The sequence below is a fragment of the Scyliorhinus torazame genome, chromosome 4 (assembly GCF_047496885.1).
Source record: "Scyliorhinus torazame isolate Kashiwa2021f chromosome 4, sScyTor2.1, whole genome shotgun sequence".
Lineage (NCBI taxonomy): Eukaryota > Metazoa > Chordata > Chondrichthyes > Carcharhiniformes > Scyliorhinidae > Scyliorhinus > Scyliorhinus torazame.
The window spans coordinates 346711837-346736146 of record NC_092710.1 but is presented as its reverse complement, the minus strand read 5'-3'; the positions used below and the strand labels follow the sequence as shown (position 1 = coordinate 346736146).

General features: G+C 48.3%; 1 protein-coding gene across 1 annotated transcript in view; it reads left to right on the top strand.

The window, feature by feature from the left end:
• The window catches only part of LOC140411508 (dynein axonemal heavy chain 8-like), a 2059122-nt gene that overhangs the window by 866095 nt on the left and 1168717 nt on the right, over positions 1 to 24310 (top strand). The window contains exons 25-26 of the mRNA XM_072500594.1: positions 570 to 711; positions 22461 to 22654. Of these exons, the coding sequence (XP_072356695.1) occupies positions 570 to 711; positions 22461 to 22654 (336 nt within the window). The remainder of the gene's footprint in view (positions 1 to 569; positions 712 to 22460; positions 22655 to 24310) is intronic.

The following is a 24310-nucleotide window of genomic DNA, read 5'->3' as shown; positions in this document are numbered from 1 at the left end:
AGAATTCTCTCCAGTAATTTCCCTACCACTGAAGTAAGGTTCACAGACTTTTGTATCCTCCTGCCCGATAGAAGAGGTTGGAAGAGAGAATAAGCCGGGTAAGAATTGCTCCATAAATTGCGCCCCCAATGGGAATGCGAATCGCACGCAATTGAGTCCCAGTGTCGACACTTACGACGGGATTCTCCAGTCCATCAGCCATGTTTCTCAGTCGCATGCCATTCACTGGCGGTGGGATTCTATTTTCCGATTTTCAATGGGATTTCCCATTGGTGAATCTGCACTGTCGGCGGGAAAATTGAATCGCAACAATCGGAGATTTCTGGCCTTCTTTTCCCAGATGGAGAATTTTGTCCAATGTCTGTTAATCAATTCCTGACACCACTGTGCAAGAAGATCTTTACACCAATTTGAATTTTTACACAGTGGAAGCGATTCGAAATAATGGAGTACAAATATGAGTTTACATCAGAGCTATGTTGGGTTAAGGAGAACACTTGTTGAAGATGGGAAACATTGATGCACAATTGTAATTTTTTGATGTATTTACATTGTGTTTTGGTGCACAGGTTATGGTGCCAAACCTGGATGATATTCAGCACGCTCTTAACCGAACAATCCAAATGGTTTTGGAAGTGAGCCGTAAAGTGCAGCATTGGAGGCAATCGAGAAATCGTGTGGAGAGTGTTTCTGAAGTACAGAGTGTAGGAGGTAAGTTCTTGGAAAAAGGGAAGAGGCTGAGATTTTGCAGCTGGTGAGTCTTGATACAACCTTCGAAATCGAGCAAGCGAAGACAGGTAGAGAATAATAATCTCCAACACTTCCCTTCCCTTCCTCTTTTTTATTTTAATTTCTGGGGATAGACTGTCCACTGCTATCCATTACAACCTATCGACTCCCACAGCTATCTCGACCACAGCTCTTCACACCCCACAACCTGTAAGGACTCCATCCCATTCTCTCAGTTCCTTGCCTCCTTCGTATATGTTCTGATGATGACACTTTCTAAAACGGTGCTGCTGACATGTCTTCATTCTTCCTTAATCATGGCTTCCCACCCACTGTAGCCGACAGGGTTCTCAACCGTGTCCAACCCACCTCCCGCACCTCTGCCCTCACCCCCTCTCCTCCCTCCCAGAACCAGGATAGGGTCCCCTTGTCCTCACTTTTCACCTCATCAGCCTTCGCATTCAAAGAATCATCCTCAGCCAATTCCAGCATGATTCCACCACCAAACACATCTTCCTCTCACTTCCCCTGTCAGCATGTTGCAGTGACCATTCCCTCCAGAATACCCTGATCCACTCCTCCATCACCCCGAACACCTCAGCCGCCTCCCTCGGCACTTCCCCATGCAATCGCAGAAGGTGTAACACCTGCCCCTTTACCTCCTCTCTGCTCACCACCTCAGGCCCTAAACATTCTTTTCAAGTGAGGCAGCGCTTCACATGCATCTCCTTCAATCTGGTCTATTGCATTCGCTGCTCCCAATGCGGTCTACTCTACATTGGAGAGACCAAACACACACTGCTTTGCAGAACACCTCCGGTCTATCTGCAAGCAAAACCCAGACCTTCCTGTTGCTAGCCATTTCAATTCACCATCCTGCTCTCATATCGACATGTCCCTCCTTGGCCTGCTGCATTGCTCCAGTGAAGCCCAGCGCAAATTAGAGGAACAGCACCTCATCTTCCAATTGGGCATGTTGCAGCCTTCCGGACTCAACATTGAGTTCACCAACTTCAGACTGGGAACTTTCTCCTCCACATTTAACCCAAATTTATTTCTGTCAATTTATTTTTATTTTTATTTTTTCCATTGATCTGTTTTTCGCTCACCATTGTTCCCCTCCCCTCCTCCACTCCACTTGGGACAACTGTTCCTGTTTTCCCTTTGCACACTGCTCACCTTTGTTCTGCCATTCACACATTTTAATCTCTTTATGTGCCACCATCAGCACCTTTCTTAGCCTTAATCACCTTCATTTCCATTCCTTTTATCTTCTGCCTCGACATCTTTGTCTATCCCCACTGTTATAACCTGCCTGCTTACCACTGGCTGGGGACTAATGGCAATCCCACAATCCTTTGGGAGTATGAGCTTCCCCAATGAGGGGGGGGGGGGGGGGGGGGGGAGAAATAATTAGCAGATTCCCTGCATACGTAAAGCTGGTCAGTTTGGAACCGGCTAGAGGAGAGTAAACAGCAAGGGAGTTGCTGCTGCTGCTATTGTATACATATGTTATTGTAAATAAATTTTATTTCTTTCTATCCTTCAACTCGTGCTGGATTTTTCGCGACCCTAACAAAACTGGCGACGAGGGTTAAAGTGAATAGCTGTCTACATTACTGAAGCCACCTCCCTGGAATTTTGTTGGATACAGGTTGGAAGTTGTTTTCTGTTACACCATGCCTCTGTATGGACGTTTGGATGTTTTTGACGCTGCGCTGGAAAGCTGGAACCAGTATGCACAACGGATGCGTTACTATTTCCGGGCAAACAATATCACCGAAAACGAGTGCCAGGTGGTCATATTGCTCACCGCCTGCAGCCCGCATAACGTTTGGGGTGATTAGGAGCCTTACGTACCCAGCTGTGCCGGACACCAAAATGTTTGATGAACTTGTGAACTTAGTGGGGCAACATTTTAACCCAACCCCGTCCACGATAGTCCAGCGTTACCGGTTTAATACCGCTGAGAGGACCCCAAGAGAATCACTTGCTGAGTTTCTATCCAGGCTACGCAGCATTGCGGAGTACTGTGACTATGGTGAGACCTTGTCAGAAATGTTTCGCGACCGTTTGGTTTGCGGTATTGACAATGTGGCCACCCAGAGAAAGTTGTTAGCAGAACCAACATTGACTTTTCAGCAGGCCATTCAAATAATATTGTCCCGAGAGAACGCAGAACGGGGAGTGCAGGAGCTACAGGGAATGGAGGTGCAACCCCTTCCGTCCGAAAGCGTCCCCCCACACCCCTGCGGTACCTGGAGCGAGGCGACGTCCGGATCGACGCCAGTGGCCATCGGACATTCCTCCCCGAAGGGAGCCTTCTCCAGAACCAATGGATGAGGAGCCATGTCGATGTCAGACTTGTGGGAGCTGACCCCGTCGCGGACGCCGGTCCTAGGTGCGCCAGAGGCGCTGTAGCTCTGACCGAAACTGGGGCCAGCCCAGGGGCCGTACCTTCCATTTGGATGAACCTGCGGCGACTACCCCCGAGGACGTGGTGACGGAGGACGACTGCCTGCAGTTGCATTGTGTGGCAGCTCCCCGTGTAGCCCCCATTAAGGTGACAGTACGGGTCAATGGTCACCCACTTGAGATGGAGTTGGACACCGGCGCAGCGGTCTCCATGATCGCCCAGAGGACATTCGACCGCATCAAGCAGAGTATACAGACCCTTACATTAACCGTTGGCCACCTATACGGGGGAACCATTGGACATTGCAGGCACTACGATGACCCCTATTGTTTATGGATGCCAGGAGGGGCATTTCCCACTTATCGTGGTGTGCGGCCACGGGCCTAGCCTGTTGGGTCGGGACTGGTTGCGCCATTTGCAGCTGCAATGGCAGCACATCCTCCAGACAGGCTCTGGAGAGTTGACTGAGGTGCTAGGACGGTACCCAGATGTATTCCAGCCCGGTTTGGGGAAAATAAAAGGGGCCGTAGCCCATATCCAAATCGAACCAGGAGCCAGGCTGCGCTATTTCTGAGTGCGCCCGGTGCCTTACGCCTTGCTCGAGAAGGTAGAAGGGGAGCTCACTCATTTGGAGACTTTGAGTATTATCAAGCCAGTCCGTTTAGCTGACTGGGCAGCACCAATTGTACCTGTAATGAAGCCAGATGCCACAGTTCGCTTGTGCGGTGACGATAAACTTACAGTGAATACGTCTTCCCGGCTCAACCGATATCCAATGTCTAGCATAGAGGATCTCTACGCGAAGCTTGCAGGCGGACTCTCGTTTACGAAATTAGATATGAGTCACTCCTACCTACAATTGGAGCTGGACCCTGCCTCCCGGCCATATGTAACGATTAACACACACCGGGGCCTGTATGAATATACACGGTTGCCCTTTGGGGTATCCTCTGCCTGCACTATTTTTCAACGCGTCATGGAGGGCATTTTGAGAGGTGTACCGCGAGTCGCTGTCTACATAGACAACGTTTTGATTACAGGGACATCGGAGAAGCAACATTTGGAAAATTTGGAGGCTGTCCTTCGATGTTTTTCAGAGGCCGGAGTCCATTTATGTCGCACAAAGTGTGTCTTTCAGGCAAAGGAAGTAGTCTACTGGGTTATCGGGTGGACTGCGAAGGTTTGCACCCCGTCGCAGAGAAGATGCGCACAATTCAACAGGCCCCCGCCCCGACTGACACTTCGTATCTTTGTTCTTTTCTCGGCCTCGTAAACAATTACGGGAAGTTCCTCCCCAATCTGGCAACTACGCTGGCCCCGTTGCACCTTCTGCTAAAGAAGAATCACGCCTGAGTTTGGGGTCAGCCGCAAGAAACCGCTTTCCGGCGGGTAAAACAACAATTGTCGTCGTCTGGGTTACTAACCCACTATGATCCTGGAAAGCCTTTGCTCGTCACATGTGATGCATCCCCGTATGGTATTGGGACCGTCCTGTCCCACAAGATGGAGAACGGGGCCGAGCGGCCGATAGCTTTCACCTCCCGCACATTGACTGCAGCGGAAAAGAAATACGAGAAGGAGGGCCTGGTGATGGTCATTGCGGTGAAACCCTTCCACCAGTACGTGTATGGCCACCACTTCACTATCGTGACTGATCATAAGCCTCTGCTGGGACATTTCCGAGAGTCTAAGCCAATACCGCCCATTGCTTCCGCACGGATCCAGCGCAGGGCTTTGTTGCTTGCTGCCTACGAGTATTCTCTGGAGCACAAACCTGGAAACCAGATAGCGAATGCCAACGCACTGAGCCAGTTGCCTTTATCGACCGGCCCCATGTCGACCCCCACGATTGGTGAGGTGGTTGCAACCCTACATTTTATGGACACCTTGCCTGTCACGGCTGTCATAACATACACACAAGTATATGATGGTGCACAGACAGACATTGATTGACACAAAGGATGACCATGAACACACAGAACACAGCAGCCAATCACCAGACAGGACAGGCCACTATAAAACCAGTGGGCACTAGTTTTCCCGCTCTCTTGGGATGCAGCTTCTGAGACAGTCAGAGCCTGTGAGCAACAACTAGAACACCCACCATGTGGTAGTAAGATAGTCTGGTCAGGTTAGCCTCAGGTCTCCAGTCAACCCACAGTTAAAGTATGTTTAATAGTGAAGAGTTTAATAAAATAGAGTTGCATTTCTTCAAATGTTGGAAGCCTGTCTCTCTCGCTGCTACAGTAAACGCAGTCCTCGCAGACCCAGCTTACCCAACACATCATGGCACCAGTGAGTTATGTTTGAGTTTGACGGACCCACCTTGAGATAGTCTGCCATGGACCAGCGATCAGCCTGCCGGTAAAATGGACAGCGTCCACCCTCCCACGACGCTCCGCATCGCCGGCAACCTCGGTGCGAACTGGAAGATTTTTAAGCAGAAGTTTCAGCTGTCTCTTGAAGCCACAGCCCTCGAGGCCGCATCGGATGCCAGAAAGATTGCTCTCTTCCTCTCTACAGCCAGGAACCACGCTATCCACATTTTTAACTCCCTCACCTTTGCTGAAGGTGAGGACAAGACAAAGTTCAAACAGTCCTGCTGACGTTCGACAGTCACTGTGACATCGAAGTCAACGCGAGCTTTGAACGCTGTATTCCAGCAGAGGCTTCAGGGTAAGAATGAACCTTTCCAGTCCTTCTTAACCCATCTCCGTATCCTCGGGCAATCCTGCAACTACGGCTCCACTTCCGACTCCATGATCTGCGACTAGATCGTTTTTGGGGTCCATTCCATTCCCTTCGCCAGCAACTCCTCAAAGCTCACCCTCACCATCGCCATCGTCATTGAAACCTGCTTCCTACATGAGCACGCGAATAACCGGTACTCCCATATCAAGGCGGCAGAGACGGCGCGGCCAGGCCAGCTCCAGGACCTGAGTCTGGATGAGGGCAGCCATTTCGCACACTTTTCCGGGCTCCCGCGCAGATGCGCATCGACCGAGGTTACGGCGAGGCCGAGAATCGAACTGCACATGTGCGCACATCTTTCGACCGCACCGCGCATGCGCGGTGGCGCACAGAACATTCTGACGTCGCCGTCATGACGTGCAACAACTGTGGCTCCGCCTACTTAAAGCGGCAATGTCCCGCAAAATCTCAACGCTGTCTCCAGTGTGGCAAGCTTGGCCACTACGCAGCCCTGTGCAGATCTGCTCAACTGCCCACCACACAGCGATCCCAGCCACAGCGCAGGAATGTCCGGTCAGTGCAGCAACCCGTTGCAGACTCCGACTCCGACATGGTTCCAGATCCCGACACCGAGGATCTCACATCCCCCTCCCGGGTGGGCATCATCACCAAGCATACGATGCTTTCTAAAAAAAAGGCTAATCCACTCCCAGTGATGAGCATTGATCCAGACGACGAATGGTGTGCCACCCTTACGGTCAACGAGTCTCGCATACGCTTCAGGCTGGACACCGGCGCTTCAGCAAACCTCATTTTGAAGTCTGACCTGGATACCATCCGCGTCAAGCCGAGCATTCTTCCATCGGCCTGCCAGCTCATTGACTACAATGGCAATGCCATTGCTGCCAGTGGCTCATGCCAGCTTGTGGTTTCTCATCGTTCCTCAAGGGCCACCCTGCGTTTCGACATAGTAGGGTCCAACAAAGCTTCCTTACTCGTGCTCAGGCCTGCAAAATCCTGAATCTTGTGCAGTGGGTTCACTCCATGTCACCCGCTGAGGCATCAACCTCGCCAGATGCCAACTTTCAAGCCCAATTAAATGACATCATAGCACGATACCACAGCATCTTCGAGGGTATGGGCACACTCCCCTACACATACAAGATACTTCTGAAACCAAATGCCACACCCGTGGTTCATGCACCGCGTCGGGTGCTGGCACCCCTCAAGGACCGCCTCAAGCAGCAGCTGCAAGACCCCCAGGACCAGGGCGTCATTTCTAAGGTCACGGAACCCACGGACTGGGTTAGCTCCATGGTTTGTGTGGTTTGTGTCAAAAAACCGTCAGGGGAATTTAGCATTTGTATCGACCCCAAAGATTTGAACCGTAACATTATGAGGGAACACTACCCTATCCCTAAGCGAGAAGAACTCACCAGCGAAATGGCTCATGCCAAGTTATTTACGAAGCTGGATGCCTCCAAGGGGTTTTGGCAGATACAGTTGGACGCATCTAGTCGAAAGCTCTGCACTTTTAACACCCATTTGGTCGTTACTGTTACAACTTTGGCATCATTTCCGTCTCGGAGGTGTTCCACCGAATAATGGAGCAAATGATGGAGGGCATCGAGGGGGTGCGAGTGTACGTTGATGACATCATTGTCTGGTCCACAACTCCTCAGGAACACATTGATCTCCTCAAGCGAGTGTTCCATAGGATCCACGAACATGGCATCCGACTCAACAGAGCCAAGTGCTCGTTCGGTCAAGCAGAAATAAAGTTCCTCGGTGACCATATTTCGCAGTTCGGTGTGCAGCCAGACACAGATAAGGTGTCGGCGATCAATGCTATGAAGACCCCGGAGGACAAGGGATGGTCAACTTCCTTGGGAAGTTTATCCCCAACCTTGCATCTCACACCACAGCTCTCCGCAATCTTGTCAAAAAACCCACCGACTTCAAGTGGCTCCCCGCTCATGAGCGCAAGTGGCGTGAGCTCAAGGCGAAACTCACCAAGGCCCCGATCCTGGCGTTTTTCGACCCTGCCAAGGAGCCGGAGATCTCCACCGATGCAAGCCAGGCTGGCATTGGGGCAGTACTCCTCCAGCGCGACGAATCATCCTGCAAAGCGTCGTGCAGGTTCGTCAAGAGATGGCCAGGGATCCTTTACTCCAACGGGTCATGCACCATCTCACAGATGGTTGGCAGAAGGACCAGTGCCCACAGTTCTATAATATAAAAGACGACCTGGCAGTGGTCGATGGCATACTAATGAAACTGGATAGGATAGTAATACCCAGAGTATGCGAGAGCTCGTCCTCGGCCAACTTCACAAGGGTCACCTGGGGGTGTAAAAGTGTCAGCGGCGAGCCCGAGAGGCAGTATATTGGCCAGGCATCAATCACGACATCGCCAACACAGTCCTCAATTGCCCAACGTGCCAACAGTTCCAGCCGGCTCAGCCGAAAGAGACGTTACAGCCGCATGAACTGGTGTCGTCCCCATGGACCAAGGTTGGCATTGATCTCTTCCACGCAAAAGGCCGGGATTACGTCCTCCTCGTGGACTATTTTTCAAACTACCCCGAGGTGGTCAGACTGAATGACCTCATATCAGCAACAGTCATCAGGGCGTGCAAAGAGACCTTTGCCTGTCATGGCATTCCACTTACGGTCATGACAGATAATGGCCCATGCTTCTTCAGTCAGGAGTGGACGGACTTTTCCCGACGGTACAATTTCACGCACGTCCATTCAAGCCCCCAGTACCCCCAGTCAAATGGGAAAGCAGAAAAGGGGGTACACATTGTAAAACGACTGTTGTGTAAAGCTGCTGATTCGGGTTCAGATTTTCACCTGGCACTGCTCGCCTACAGGGCGACTCCTTTATCTGCTGGCCTGTCCCCAGCACAGCTGCTAATGAACCGCACATTACGGACGACGGTGCCAACTATCCACGTCCCGGACCTTGACAATTTTCCGGTCCTGCAAAGAATGCAACTGTCTCGGGCCCAATGCAAGTCGGCGTATGACGCCCACTCCACAGATCTCCCTGCTCTGGTCCCTGATGACCGAGTTCGTGTTCAGCTACCTGACATTGGCTCTCTGCCACAGCTGTGGTGGTCAAGCAAGTGGCCCCCAGATCATTTCTTGTTCGCATGCATGATGGTTCTTTTCTTCGATGTAATAGGCGGGCACTGCGACTGCTTCCTCGCTCGCCACCTGAATGTGATGTACCGCCTCGCCTGCTGTTTCCTCAGGACACACCCTTCCAAGAGGTCACATATTGTTTCTTCCTAATTTGTTGTATGCACTCTATCTGCACTAGACACCTTCACATGTAAATACGTTCAGGTATTCTGTATATAGTTAAGCTCCAACTCATGTAAATATGCTCACATAGGGGCTGTTTAGCACAGGGCTAAATCGCTGGCTTTGAAAGCAGACCAAGGCAGGCCAGCAACACGGTTCAATTCCCGCAACAGCCTCCCCGAACAGGTGCCGGAATGTGGCGACTAGGGGCTTTTCACAGTAACTTCATTTGAAGCCTACTTGTGACAATAAGCAATTTTCATTTCATTCATTTTTTTCATTTCATTTCATTTCATTTTCATTTCACATACTTTGTACATAGTCAGGCTCATACACACACACACTATTTATTGACACAGACACATTTTTTGAAAGGGGTAGATGTCATAATATACACACAAGTATATGATGGTGCACAGACAGACATTGATTGACACAAAGGATGACCAATGAACACACAGAACACAGCAGCCAATCACCAGACAGGACACGGCTACTATAAAACCAGAGGGCACTAGTTTTCCCGCTCTCTTGGGATGCAGCCTCTGAGACAATCAGAGCCTTTGAGCAACAACTAGAACATCCACCATGTGGTAATAAGATAGTCTGGTCAGGTTAGCCTCAGGTCTCCAGTCAACTCAGCATAGTGTCAACCCACAGTTAAAGTATGTTTAATAGTTGAGAGTTTAATAAAATAGAGTTGCATTTCTTCAAGTGTTGGAAGCCTGTCGCTCACGCTGCTACAGTAAACGCAGTCCTCGCAGACCCAGCTTACCCAACACATCAAGTATACCATGGCAGCACAATTGCTTCACAGCTCCAGGGTCCCAGGTTCGATTCTGGCTTGGGTCACTGTCTGTGCGGAGTCTGCACATCCTCCCCGTGTCTGCGTGGGTTTCCTCCAGGTCCTCCGGTTTCTTCCCACAGTCCAAAGATGTGCAGATTAGGTGGATTGGCCATGATAAATTGCCCTTAGTGTCCAAAATTGCCCTTAGTGTTGGGTGGGGTTACTGGATTATGGGGATAGGGTGGAGGTGTTGACCTTGGGTAGGGTGCTCTTTCCAAGAGCCGGTGCAGACTCGATGGGCCGAATGGCCTCCTTTTGCACTGTAAATTCTATGATAAACTCTGATCAACGGCATCACAGATCCGTGAGTGGACCCAGATGGATCCAGTCCTGCCAAAGATTCGGCACATAGTCCTGTATGGTGGTCAGCATAGACAGCTCCCAGGCGAGTTGCGGGCATTTTCCTCCAAGCTGTCAGAATTTAGCGTGGAAGACGGTATCCTCTTGTGGGGGACGCGTGTGATTGTCCCAGAAAAAGGACAGGAGCTGATACAAAGAGACTTGCACAATGGGCATCCGGGTGTGACCAAAATGAAAAATTTGGCCCGGAGTTATGACTGGTGGCCAGGCCTCGACATCGACATTGAGAAGGTGGCCCAAAACGCCTCCATTTCCCAGGAGCATCAGAAGCTTCCGCCGGCCATGCCCCTACATCACTGGGAATGGCCCGGGCGGCCTTGGGCGCGCTTGCATGCGGATTTCGCTGGCCCTTTTCAAGGATCCATGTTCCTTGTATTAATCGATGCCCAGTGTAAATGGTTAGAGGTACATAAGATGGTAGGCACAACGTCCTGCGCAACAATTGAGAAGATGCGTTGTCTTTCAGTACGCATGGCCTTCCCGAGGTGCTGGCCACGGACAACGGCACTCCGTTTACCAGTGAGGAGTTTGCGAGGTTCATGAAGATGAACGGCATACGCCATATCCGCACCGCCCCATACCACCCGGTTTCAAATGGATTGGCGAAGCGCGCAGTGCAGACATTCAAACAAGGCCTAGAGAAACAGTCTTCCGGGTCAATGGACACGAGACTGGCCCGCTTTTTGTTTTCATATAGGACCACCCCCCATGCGGTGACTGGGGTAGCTCTCGTGGAACTCCTAATGGGCCGGAGACTTTGCACCCGCCTTAGTATGGTTTTCCTAGACATTGGCGCAAAATTACGCCGCACACAAGAACGGCAGGGACAGGGATTTTCTCGGCATCGGTCGATTCGGCAGTTTGTGCCCGGTGACCCAGTGATCGTTCGGAATTTTGCTGGTGGTGCCCAGTGGGTTCCTGGTGTAATCTTTTGCAAAACGGGCCTTATCTCTTACCAGGTGCAGGCCCAGGGTCGTCTCCAGCGCAAGCATGTAGACCACATTCAGTCCAGAAGACCATCCCTTCCAAAGATTCCCCGCCCCGGAAGCTCATTTCTACAGCCACAGAGACCAGACACAGTGGAAAGTATTCCTCATAATCTTCCTATGGTGCCGTACTCAAAGCCTGCGCAGGTCGTTGCAGAACCGCGTGGAGATAGAGACGCCAAGATGGCAGAGGCAGCGGACTCCGACTCCGAGTTGGAGACACAGGACTCCTCAGAGGGGGAATCCTCGGGCCCATGGGCTGTGGATGTACAACCATTACGCCGTTCATCACGAAAGCGCCGTTCTCCGTCTCGTTACACGCCACCCGATCCAGCGCCTCGTGCAAATGGTGTCCGGCCTGCGGCAAAACGAGTCCGACGCCCTCCTTCACCAGGGTCTTTGGTGGATTCCTTGGACTTTGGGGGGAGGGATGTTATAACCTGCTTGCTTACCATTGGCTGGGGATTAATGGAAATCCCACAATCCTTTGGGAGTATGAGCTTCCCCAATGAGGGGGGGCGGAGAAATCATTAGCAGATTCCCTGCATAAATAAAGCTGGCCTGTTTGGAATCGGCTGAAGGAGGGTGAGCAGCAAGGAAGTTGCTGCTGCTGTTGTGTAGATATCTTTATTGCAAGTAAATGTTATTTCTTTCTATCCTTCAACTCGTGCTGGATTCTTCGTGGCTCTCAGAAAACCCACCTATCGCTGGCCCCCTATCCAGCCCGACTGCTCCAAATAAAACCCTATTTCCAGCTCTCTCCAGCTTTGACAAAGAGTCACCCAGACTCGAAGCGTTAGCTCCCTTTTCTCTCCAGATGCTGTTGGATCAGCTGAGATTGTCCAGTATTTTCTCTTTTTGTTTCAGAGAATATAATAACTTTGGGCACCATTTTCAAACTCACTATTATTTTAAAGTTGTGTGCTTGTTAAAATTCTTCCATGAGGTGTGGGGATTGTTAGCTGGGACAACATGCATTGCCCATCCCTAATTGCCTTTGAGAATATGCTGGTGAAACAACTTCCTGAACTGCTGCAACCCATGTGGTGTAGTTGCCTTCTAGAGGGAATGCCAGATCAAAAAAGGAATCGTAATACCGTTCAAAGTCAGGGTGGTGTGTAGCTGGGAGATAATTTCCAGGTAGTGGTGTTCCTATGTTTATCACATCCCTCAGATGACCTGCCCTTTCAAGGTATTAGAGATTACAGGTTTGGAAGGTGTTGTCGAAGAAGCTGTAGTGAGTTGCTGCAATGTATCTTGTAGCTGGCACATACTGCTGCCATTGAGCTTCAGTGATGGAGGGAGTCGATGTTGTTGGTGATGAATGGGGTGTTCATTGTAACAATCCAAGGGACGCGAAGATAAAGGTTAAACCAAATTTACTTTATCTCAAGAGTAACGCCGCATCCGCAGCATGCAACACAATCTCAGACTAAAGGGACGATCCTTTAAAACAGAGATGAGGAGGAATTTCTTAAGCCAGAGGGTGGTGAATCTGTGGAACTCTTTGCTGCAGAAGGCTGTGGAGGCCAAATCACTGAGTGTCTTTAAGACAGAGACAGATAGGTTATTGATTACAAAGGGGTTATGGAAAGAAGGCAGGAGAATGGGGATGTGGAACACATCAGCCATGATTGAATGGCGGAACAGACTCGCTGGGCCGAGTGGCCTGATTCTGCTTCTATGTCTTATGGTCTTATGATCTAACACTAGCCTGGGACTAACAGGAACTGCCAGTCTTGGTCTGGGACAATATTTAAAAGGCTTGATAATGAGTCCCAGCTGGGCAGGCTGTAACTCCTTGCCATGGGAACTCCTACTCCATAAGCCCCACAAGGAGATCAATGAGTGATCCATCATAACCCTCATGAGGTTTATCACATCCCTCTCCCCCACCAAGTCTAGATCCTCCAACGAGCGGAGCTCCTCAGTGCAGGAAATGACGCTAAGTGCATCCTCGGGATGGCGTTCCCACCGGGGTCTGAAATAGCAACAGAATGTCGTTAGATAGCAGGGTCGTAGCTCATGCATTAAGTGTAGGTAAATACTGGTGTGGATCTCACCAAAAAAGATGGTGAGAAACACCCCACCAAACACACCCAAAATGACACTTAGATATATTTGTTCTAAATTTAGAGTGCCCTATATTGTTTTCAATTAAGGGACAATTTAGAGTGGCCAATTCACCTACCCAGCCCATCTTTAGCACCATGAAGCAGCAGTGCTAACCATTGCTCCACCATACCGCCAATGCTTGGAGGGTGTATCGAATGAACTATCCGGGATGGTTTCCTAGAACAGTATGTAATGGAACCTTCGAGAGACCAAGCGGTCCTAGATCTGGTCCTGTGTAATGAGACAGGATTGATGAATGATCTCATAGTTAGAAATCCTCTCGGAAGGAGCGATCACAATATGGTGGAATTTAAAAGACAGATGGAGGGTGAGAAGGTAAAATCAAACACTAGTGTTTTGTGCTTAAACAAAGGAAATTACTGTGGGATGAGAGAAGAGCTTGCTAAGGTAGACAGGGAGCAAAGACTTTATGGTGAAACAGTTGAGGAGCAGTGGAGAACCTTCCAAGCGATTTTTCACAGTTCTCAGCAAAGGTTTATATCAACAAAAAGAAAGGACGGTAGAAAGAGGGAAAATCGACCGTGGGTATCTAAGGAAATAAGGGAGAGTATCAAATTGAAGGAAAAAGCATACAAAGTGGCAAAAATTAGTGGGAGACTAGAGGACTGGGAAATCTTTAGGGGGCAACAGAAAGCTACTAAAAAAGCTATAAAGAAGAGTAAGATAGATTATGAGAGTAAACTTGCTCAGAATATAAAAACAGATAGTAAAAGTTTCTTACTATAATGTATAAAATAAAAAAGAGTTGCTGAGGTAAATATTGGTTCTTTAGAGGATGAGAAGCGAGATTTAATAATGGGAGATGAGGAAATGGCTGAGGAACTGAATAGGTTTTTTGGGTCAATCTTCACAGTGGAAGACACAAATAACATGCCAGTGACTCATGGAAATGAGGCTATGACAGGTGAGGACCTTGACATGATTGTTATCACTAAGGAGGTAGTGATGGGCAAGCTAATGGGGCTAAATGCAGACAAGTCCCCTGGCCCTAATGGAATGAATCCCAGAGTGCTAAAAGAGATGGCTCGGGAAATTGCAAATGCACTAGTGATAATTTACCAAAATTCACCAGACTCTGGGGTGGTCCCGGCGGATTGGAAATTACCAAACGTGACACCACTATTTCAAAAAGGAGGTCGGCAGAAAGCAGGTAATTATAGGCCAGTTAGCTTAACTTCGGTAGTAGGGAAAATGCTGGAATCTATCATCAAGGAAGAAATAGCGAGGCATCTGGATGGAAATTGTCCCATTGGGCAGACGCAGCATGGGGTCATAAAGGGCAGGTTGTGCCTAACTAATTTAGTGGAATTTTTTGAGGACATTACCAGTGAGGTAGATAACGGGGAGTCAATGGATGTGGTATATCTGGATTTCGAGAAAGTTTTTGACAAGGTGCCACACAAAAGGTTGCTGCATAAGATGAAGATGCATGGCATTAAGGGTAAAGTAGTAGCACAGATAGAGGATTGATTAATTAATAGAAAGCAAAGAGTGGGGATTAATGGGTGTTTCTCTGGTTGGCAATCAGTAGATAGTGATGTCCCTCAGGGATCAGTGTTGGGCCCACAATTGTTCACAATTTACATAGATGATTTGGAGTTGGGGACCAAGTGCAATGTGTCCAAGTTTGCAGACGCAACTAAGATGAGTGGTAAAGCAAAAAGTGCAGAGGATACCGGAAGTCTGCAGAGGGATTTGGATAGGTTAAGTGAATGGGCTAGGGTCTGGCAGATGGAACACAATGTTGACAAACGTGAGGTTATCCATTCTGGTAGGAATAACAGCAAAAGGGATTATTATTTAAATGATAAAATATTAAAACATGCTGCTGTGCAGAGAGACCTGGGTGTGCTGGTGCATGAGTCGCCAAAAGTTGGATTACAGGTGCAACAGGTGATTAAGAAGGCAAATGGAGTTTTGTTCTTCATTGCTAGACGGATAGAGTTTAAGACTAGGGAGGTTATGCTGCAATAGTATAAGGTGTTAGTGAGGCCACACCTGGAGTATTGTGTTCAGTTTTGGTCTCCTCACGAGGTTAATCCCAGAGCTGAAGGGGTTGGATTACGAGGAGAGGTTGAGTAGACTGGGACTATACTCGATGGAATTTAGAACGATGCGGGGGGATCTTATAGAATCATATAAGATTATGAAGGGAATAGATAGGATAGATGCGGGCAGGTTGTTTCCACTGGCGGGTGAAAGCAGAGCTAGGGGGCATAGCCTCAAAATAAGGGAAAGTAGATTTAGGACTGAGTTTAGGAGGAACTTCTTCACCCAAAGGGTTGTGAATCTATGGAATTCCTTGCCCAGTGAAGCAGTAGAGGCTCCTTCATTAAATGTTTTGAAGATAAACATAGTTTTTTGAAGAATAAAGGGATTAAGGGTTTGTTCGGGCGAGAAAGTGGAGCTGAGTCCGCAAAAGATCAGCCATGATCTCATTGAAGGCGGAGCAGGCTCGAGGGGCCAGATGGCCTACTCCTGCTCCTAGTTCTTATGTTCTTATGTTATGAATAATTGTCAGTAGAGCTAAGGAATAAAAGAGGGACAGCCACATTGCTAGTGTTTATTATAGACCATAGATAATCAGTGGGAAATTGAGGAGCAAATATGCGCACAATTCAATGTGCGCATTCAATAGAGGGCAGTAATGAGAAGTGACTGAGGAGGATTCTGGGAGAAGTCGGCTCACTCACCACAACTGAGAGAGGATCATTGGCATGTGAGAGTAAATTTAAGAAATGGATGTTTATAAATGGGTATGTATATAAGTATCTGTTGTGAGAGTACCTTTCAGAAATTGGTGTTTATTACTGCAGTGATGTCAGAGAGTGGGTGGAGCTGGGCTGTCAGTCAGCTTTTTACTTTCGTTTTTGGCTGTTTGCTGCAGGGTGTGTTTTAGTTTTGTTTTCAGAGCTGGATAGCTGCAGTCACAGCCAGTAGGTGTATTAGTGTCTCTCTCTGTAATCTAAAGCATGTAAATTGATCCTTTGGTGATTTAAAACTAATAAGTGCTCTCAGTAGTGACTTTAACCTGATGTGCTTCTGTTGAAAGGTTTTGTTTTAAGTCTTATGGATGTTAAAAGGAAAGTAAGAATTCCTTAGTGTTGTATTCTTTGGGGATTGTATTTGAATTAATAGTTGCTAAGATGTTCAAAATATGTTTTAAAAAGGTTAACTTGAGTTCATAGAATAAACATTGTTTTGCTTTAAAAAATAGCTTTCCATTTCTGCTGTACCACACCTGTAGAGTGGGCCGTGTGCTCCCCATGCCACAATCTAGTAAAAGTTGTGGGTCAGGTGAACTCCATGATACACTTTGGGGTTCTCTAAACCCTGGCCCATAACATCGCAGAGAACGACCCAGCATCAAAGAATGGTAAAGCACCAAACATTACATTGCTGTAGTGCAATCCATCCTTCCCTCGTCCTCAAACCACAGAGAGAGAGAGAGAGAGAGAGGCTGCTAGATAATTGTTTGTGGCTTAGAAATAGCAGAGCCTCAACAGTGTGCATCATCTTGACAGGGTCTCTGAGGAAGCTTGTGATGTGTGTGGCCTGCAGGATCTGGGAGCTTTTGGATCCACAAGACATCTAGGACTGTCATAGCTACAAGAAGTGCCAGACGGGAGCAGTACTTGAACAACAACTGGCTGATTTGGATCAGCGACTCTCTTCACTATGCACCACAAAAGTGGGAGAGAGGATTCTGGAACAGCAGTACCAGAGGGTGGTCAATCCACGTTGTGATATGCAGGCAAGGAGGAGTGTAGGGATGGCAGGGGAGTGGGATGACCATTCGTTGAAAGGAAGGGAGACAGAAGGTTCAGAAAACCCAGGACTCCTTGCAGCTGTCTAACAGATATGAAACTGTAGATGCCTATGAAGTGAGTAATACGACTGAATCAGGTGTAGATGACCATGGGAAAACCATAGTACAATGGTGCCTGAGGCTACTCTGGGAAAGGTAGGCAGATTAGAAAGCTGCTGGTAGTGGCTGACTCTAGTTTGAGTTTGCAGCCGAGATTGTGAGTCCCATATGGTCTGTTGGCTCCGGGCGCAAGAGTTCGGGACATAACAGATCAGCTGGACAAATGTCTGGAAAGGGACGGTGAACAACCAGAAGCTGTGGTTCATGTGGGAACCAACAACATAATAATAATAATCTTTATTAGTGTCACAAATAGGCTAATATTGACACTGCAATAAAGTTACTGTGAAAATCCCGAGGTGCCACACTCCGGCGCCTGTTCGAGTACACTGAGGGAGAATTCAAAATGCCCAACTCACCTAACAAGCACATTTTTCGGGACTTGTGGAAGGAAACCAGAGCACCCGGAGGAAAAGCACGCAGGCACAGAAGAACGTGCAGACTCCGCACAGACAGTGACCCAAGCTGGGAATCAAACCTAGGTCCCTGGCGCTGTGAAGCAACAGTGCTTAATCACTGTGCTACCGGTCCACCCTAGTTTAATCCCGCTCCCCTTGACATTCAATGGCATTATCATGACATAATAACACAATGTTAGGGTCATTCATTCTTCTTTATTCCCTGATTATTCCCTTATTTCCCTTTTATTTTGCTGTTACATTTATATTCCAAGGATATTTAATGAACCTGTAACTTTAAGGCAAAGCAGTTTGCAAGTGGCCTGCACCTTTAATTAAAACAGCAGGATCGAGAAGGCTGTGCTGACTTAGACTGGTGATTGCCAATTGGCCGGTGTCAGTAATGACACATAGAATCATAGAATCACTCAGTTTGATTGATTTGATTGGTGGCCAACGACTGGGCCAAAAAGGCTGTGCTCTGCCCGACAATAGATGGTGATTGGATCTAATCTCACTGGAATGTTCTCAGAGCCACGAGGTCCCATTTTACTTTTAATTCTGGAAGCGAAGGTAACAGAGCCAGCAAAATCCTCTCCATAAAATAGCAACTAAGTCTCTTCAAAATTGATCCAAGAACAAAGAACAATACAGCACAGGAACAAGCCCTTCGGCCCTCCAAGCCTACGCCGACCATGGTACCTGCCTAAACTAAAACCGCCTGCACTTGCGGAGTTCGTATCCTTCCATTCCCACCCTATTCATATCGTTGTCTAGATGCCCCTTAAATGCCACGATCGTATCTGCTCCCACCACCTCCCCAGGCAGTGCATTCCATATATTTACCACCCGCTGTGTAAAAACCTTTCCTCGCACATTTGTTCTAAACTTTTCCCCGCGCACTTTAAACCTATGTCCCCCAGGACTTGACTCTCCTACCATAGGAACGAGCATCTGACTATCCACTCTGTCCATGCCACTCATAACCTTGTAGACCTCTAACATGTCGCCTCTCAACCTCCGTCATTCCAGTGAGGACAGACCGAGTTTATCTAACCTCTCCTCATAGCTAATGCCCTCCATACCAGACAACATCCTAGTAAACTGCTTCTGTACCCTCTCCAAAGCACCCACATCCTTCTGGTAGTGTGGCAACCAGAATTGTACACAATATTCCAAATGAGGCCAAACTAAGGTGCTGTACAGCTGCAACATGACTTGCCAATTTTTATATTCAATGCCCCGATTGATGAAGGCCAGCATTCCGTATGCCTTCTTGACCACCTTATCCAAATACCACTTTCAGTGATTGGTGGACATGCATGCCCAGATCTCTCTGCCAGTCAGTATTCGCAAGTGTTCTACCATTTATTATGTAATTCCTACATGCATTGGGCTCTCCATAGTGCTTTACCTCACACTTCTCCAGATTAAACTCCAGCTAACTCTATCTGTCCAATAAGCCTGCGGATGTTCGATTCCTGCAAACATGGCCTGAAGGCAGGCTATGAACTGAGAGCAACGTTTGATGAAACAGGGCATCTGTCTCACCAGAAGAATTGTGAGTACAGGCTGCAAAACAAGGATTGTGATTCTCAAGCTTAAGAACATAGAACATAGAAAATACAGCACAGAACAGGCCCTTCGGCCCACGATGTTGTGCCGAACCTTTGTCCTAGATTAATCATAGATTATCATTGAATTTACAGTGCAGAAGGAGGCCATTCGGCCCCCTGAGTCTGCACCGGCTCTTGGAAAGAGCACCCTACCCAAACTCAACACCTCCACCCAACACCAAGGGCAATTTTGGACACTAAGGGCAATTTATCATGGCCAATCCACCTACCCTGCACATCTTTGGACTGTGGGAGGAAACCGGAGCACCCGGAGGAAACCCACGCAGACACGGGGAGGACGTGCAGACTCCGCACAGACAGTGACCCAAGCCGGAATCGAACCTGGGACCCTGGAGCTGTGAAGCAATTGTGCTATCCACAATGCTACCGTGCTGCCCTTAAGAACAAATAAATCTACACTATATCATTTTACCGTAATCCATGTCCCTATCCAATAGCTGCTTGAAGGTCCCTAATGTTTCCGACTCAACTACTTCCACAGGCAGAGCATTCCATGCCCCTGCTACTCTCTGGGTAAAGAACCTACCTCTGATATCCCTCCTATATCTTCCACCTTTCACCTTAAATTTATGTCCCCTTGTAATGGTTTGGTCCACCCGGGGAAAACGTCTCTGACTGTCTGTGGTTGTATGCATTAGGGGTCATGTGGGACTGTGAAGCCGTGATGTCATTGGCTGACAGATCCCGGGTCCTGGTTGGCTGTTGACCTCTAGCTCCGCCCTGAAGGCGGAGTATAAGAACCAGGAGTTCTCCCCCGCAGGCCAGTCTGTTACTGAACTGCGGGGAACAAGTCACGCTTAATAAAGCCTCATCGACTTCATCTCTATTCGTCTCTCGTGAGTCTTTGTGCGCTACACTGTCTACTCTATCTATTCCCCTGATCATCTTATAAACCTCTATCAAGTCGCCCCTCATCCTTCTCTGTTCTAATGAGAAAAGGCCTAGCACCCTCAACCTTTCCTCGTAAGACCTACTCTCCATTCCAGGCAACATCCGGGTAAATCTCCTTTGCACCTTTTCCAAAGCTTCCACATCCAAAAGAATCGCGGACCTGAAATTCCATCAGGAGACAAGGGGAGAGTGCACTGCTTACATACCTGCCCATACATTAAATTTGAAATGGACCCAATTTGCTAATATTCAATCCCATTTCCCCTGTCCTTTCATTTTCTATCAGAGGATATCTCTTTATATTTGTCCATGCACCTGCTTCAGATGGGATTGTCCAGGCCCTCCTGGGAAGTACTGCTTATAAAAGCTTAATTTAACGGAATGATTCCAGGGACGAGGAACATCCTTGGTGAAAAGAATGCTCAGAGGAGACATAATAGAGGTATGGTGAGAGGTCATGACAGAGTAGATGGGGAAAAGCTGTTCCCATTGGTGGAAGGATTAAGAACAAGAGAACACACACACTTAAGGTAATTAGATAAAAAAGCAACATCGACATAGGGCAAAACGTGCTCACACAGAAAGTGGTTGGGATCTGAAATGCACTGTTTGAGAGTGTGTTGGAGGCAAGTTGAATTGAGGCATTATTATCTGAAAGGAAGAGTTTGCAGCATTATGGGGAGAAAGCAGGGCAGTAGGACTGCTCATTGGATAACCAGATTGAAACCATGGGCGCGATTCTCCGACCCCCCACCGGGTCGGAGAATCGCCGGGGGTCGGCGTGAATCCCGCCCCCGCCATGTCCCGAATTCTCCGCCACCGGAGATTCGGCGGTGGCGGGAATCGCGCCGGTCGGCGGAAATCACGCCAGTCGGCGGGCCCACCCCCGTCGATTCTCTGGTCCACGATGGGCCGAAGTCCCGCCGCTGTCAACCCATGCCAGCCGACGTGGATTGAACCACCTTTCGAGCGGCAGGACAAGGCGGCGTGGGCGGGCTCCGGGGTCCTGGGGGGGGGTGCAGGGCGATCTGGCCCCGGGGGTGCCCCCACGGTGGCTTGGCCCGCGATCGGTACCCACCGATCCGCGGGCGGGCCTGTGCCGTGGGGGCACTCTTTTCCTTCCACCTTCGCCATGGTCTTCACTATGGCGGAGGCGGAAGAGACCCCCTCCACTGCGCATGTGCGGGGATGCCGTGAGCGGCCGCTGACGCTCCCGCGCATGCGTCGCACGGCAAAGTCATTTCCGCGCCAGCTGGCGGGGTGCCAAAGGCCTTTCCCGCCAGTTGGCGGGGCGGAAATCACTCCGGAGCGGGCCTAGCCCCTCAAGGTGAGGGCACGGCCCCTCAAGATGCGGAGAATTCCGCACCTTTGGGGCGGCGTGATGCCGGTCTGATTCACGCCATTTTTGGCGCCGGTCGGCGTACATCGCACTGATTGCGGAGAATCCCGCCCCATGTTGCCATGCTCCATTTTGCAACAATTCTGTGAAAGCCTTCCCATTGGACTCCAAATAGTTCCTTTCCAGGATGATACCTTTCTTTAATGCATTTCTTTTGGCTCAGAAGGGCTTTAGAGCCCCATACTCAAATGATTGGATTGAATGCCATTGAGGAATTCTTACAGGCACTGGCAGACTGTGGTAGTCACCACTGATGTATTATTCTGTATATATATGGGTTTTACGGTAAGGCCCCTGTACTACAGGTACAGGGGTAGATCTCTGCCTGCTGGCTCCGCCCAGTAGGCAGAGGATAAATATGTGTACTCTCTGTACAGCAGCCATTTCGTCAGCTGATGTAGGAGGCCACACATCTGTGTGTAATAAAGCCTCGATTACATTCTACTCTCGTCTCGTCGTAATTGATAGTGCATCACAGACGAATTATGAAAATGGTCTGGCCCCACAATTTGGTACAGGGAATCGTTTTTGTGCTTGACAGACTGGGTTTTGTTCTGTCACATTTGCACCTGCAAAACAGGACTCTCAAAAGTCCAAATCTAAAAATTACCAGTGGCTCTTAGGTGGACAAATAAAGCACCTTAAGGCATTTTAGTATATCAAAAGCACGATATAAACACAAGTTGCTGTGATAGTTAATGGTCTTTGGATAAATTTGTCATCCTGAACAGAAATAAATGAAAACAGGAATGTAAGGAAGCCGAAGAACTTTTATCACAATGTGGCAGATCATAAAGACGTAACCAAATTAGTAACACTGCTCGCTGCTGCTGTCAACTCTACGAGGGATACTATCACCAGAGCACTAGATGAATTTCAAAAATTCAACATACTGTGGTTACAAGACAGAGATACTACGGTTAAGGTATTGTAAACATTTGCACCCATCCCTTGCATCTACTATTTTCCTTCCTGGACTTCTCTTCCTCTCTATTTTTGGTGAGAGATGTCGACAAAAAATTATAACTGACTCTTAGTACAATTTCTAATCTGCCCCCTATGAAGATTTCACCAATTTCACTTAACTTTCAGTACTCTCTGAAGTGGGTTAGTAAGGCACTTCAATATACAATGATCACAAATTCTCAAAAACAAAGGACATAGTCCTGGAACAGAGTTGCTGAATACAACTTGTAGGGGTTCTTCCTGTTTATTCCCTTTCTTTTATTTTGATGTTATAATTTTTGATCCATGGGTGATGAATGGATATGTATCTTTAAGTTAAGCAGCAGATAGAATGAATAATTGAGAAGTTAGAGGAGAGAACACTCCACCAATCTCTGATAGTTTAAAAGGACCCTTAGATTTTTTGGCACCAGAGAGAGAGAGATGGGTTAGGACTCAGTTTGAATGATTAACTGGTGGCCAATGAATTGGCCTAAAGGCCATACTCTGCCCAGGAGCAGGTGGTGATTAGATCCTATCCCAGTGGAATGATTTTCAGAGTCCCAAGGAGCTCAGGTTGACTCCTGGGCACACAAAGATCAGGACCGATTCTTTCTCCTCTATGATTTCCCCAGAAAGGCTATGAGTGTCATATTTATGAACTACAGATTTGGATTTAGACTTATTGTCACATGTACCGAGGTACATGGAAAAGTATTGTTCTGCGTACAGTACAGGCAGTTGTTCCATACATGAAAAATATAGGACTTGTGACAAATGCACAATGTAAATATATTGACATTGGGTGAAGCATACGGAGTTTAGTGCTGCAACAGGGGAGAACCTGAGCGACTCTGAATGAATGAATCTACAGGAAACCAAGCAGGCTGCAAGAAAGAACAGCAATTTGAAACTAAATCTTTTTTTCTCTTTTAGTAATTTTTTTTTAGCCCCTTTCTTCCCTTCTGTGTTTGCCTGTCTTGTGTGTGTGTGTGTATAGGGTGGGGGACAACAAACGCCATTTCCGCCAGCTGGCGGGGCGGAAATCCCTCCGGCGTCGGCCTAGCCCCTCAATGTTGGGGCTAGGCCCCCAAAGATGCGGAGCATTCCGCACCTTTGGGCCGGCGCAATGCCCGTCTAATTGGCACCGTCTTTGGCGCCAGTCGGCGGACATCCCGCCGTTGGGGGAGAATTTCGCCCCACATCTGCATTCTCACATCGGTGCTCCAATTCCTTCTTCAATCTTCTGTTGGAATCTCACACTTGTAAGTCACCTTCACACATTTCCCCATCTGTTAGATGTTGTTGCTCTTTTTTTTTAAACCAGCATTTTTATTCAAGCACGGTTATTTTGTTATAATTGGTGGCATCGCTCTGCCCTCATTATGCATGTTGTGTAATCCATGTTATGCATAAAAACATAACCCTTGTTATGCATTTTTGGAAGATTTATCAGGTTCATAGGGATTGTGCCACGTATTTTACCAATAAATGTAATCATCCTGGATTCCACTGTCTTTAAAAGGATGCATAATTCAATAATTCTTCCGGAATCTTCATCTGAAAGGGTTAACTCTTCTCCAGGACCTAAAGGGATAGGTTGTGGGTGGATAAAGCTTGGCATGTAATAGCGTCG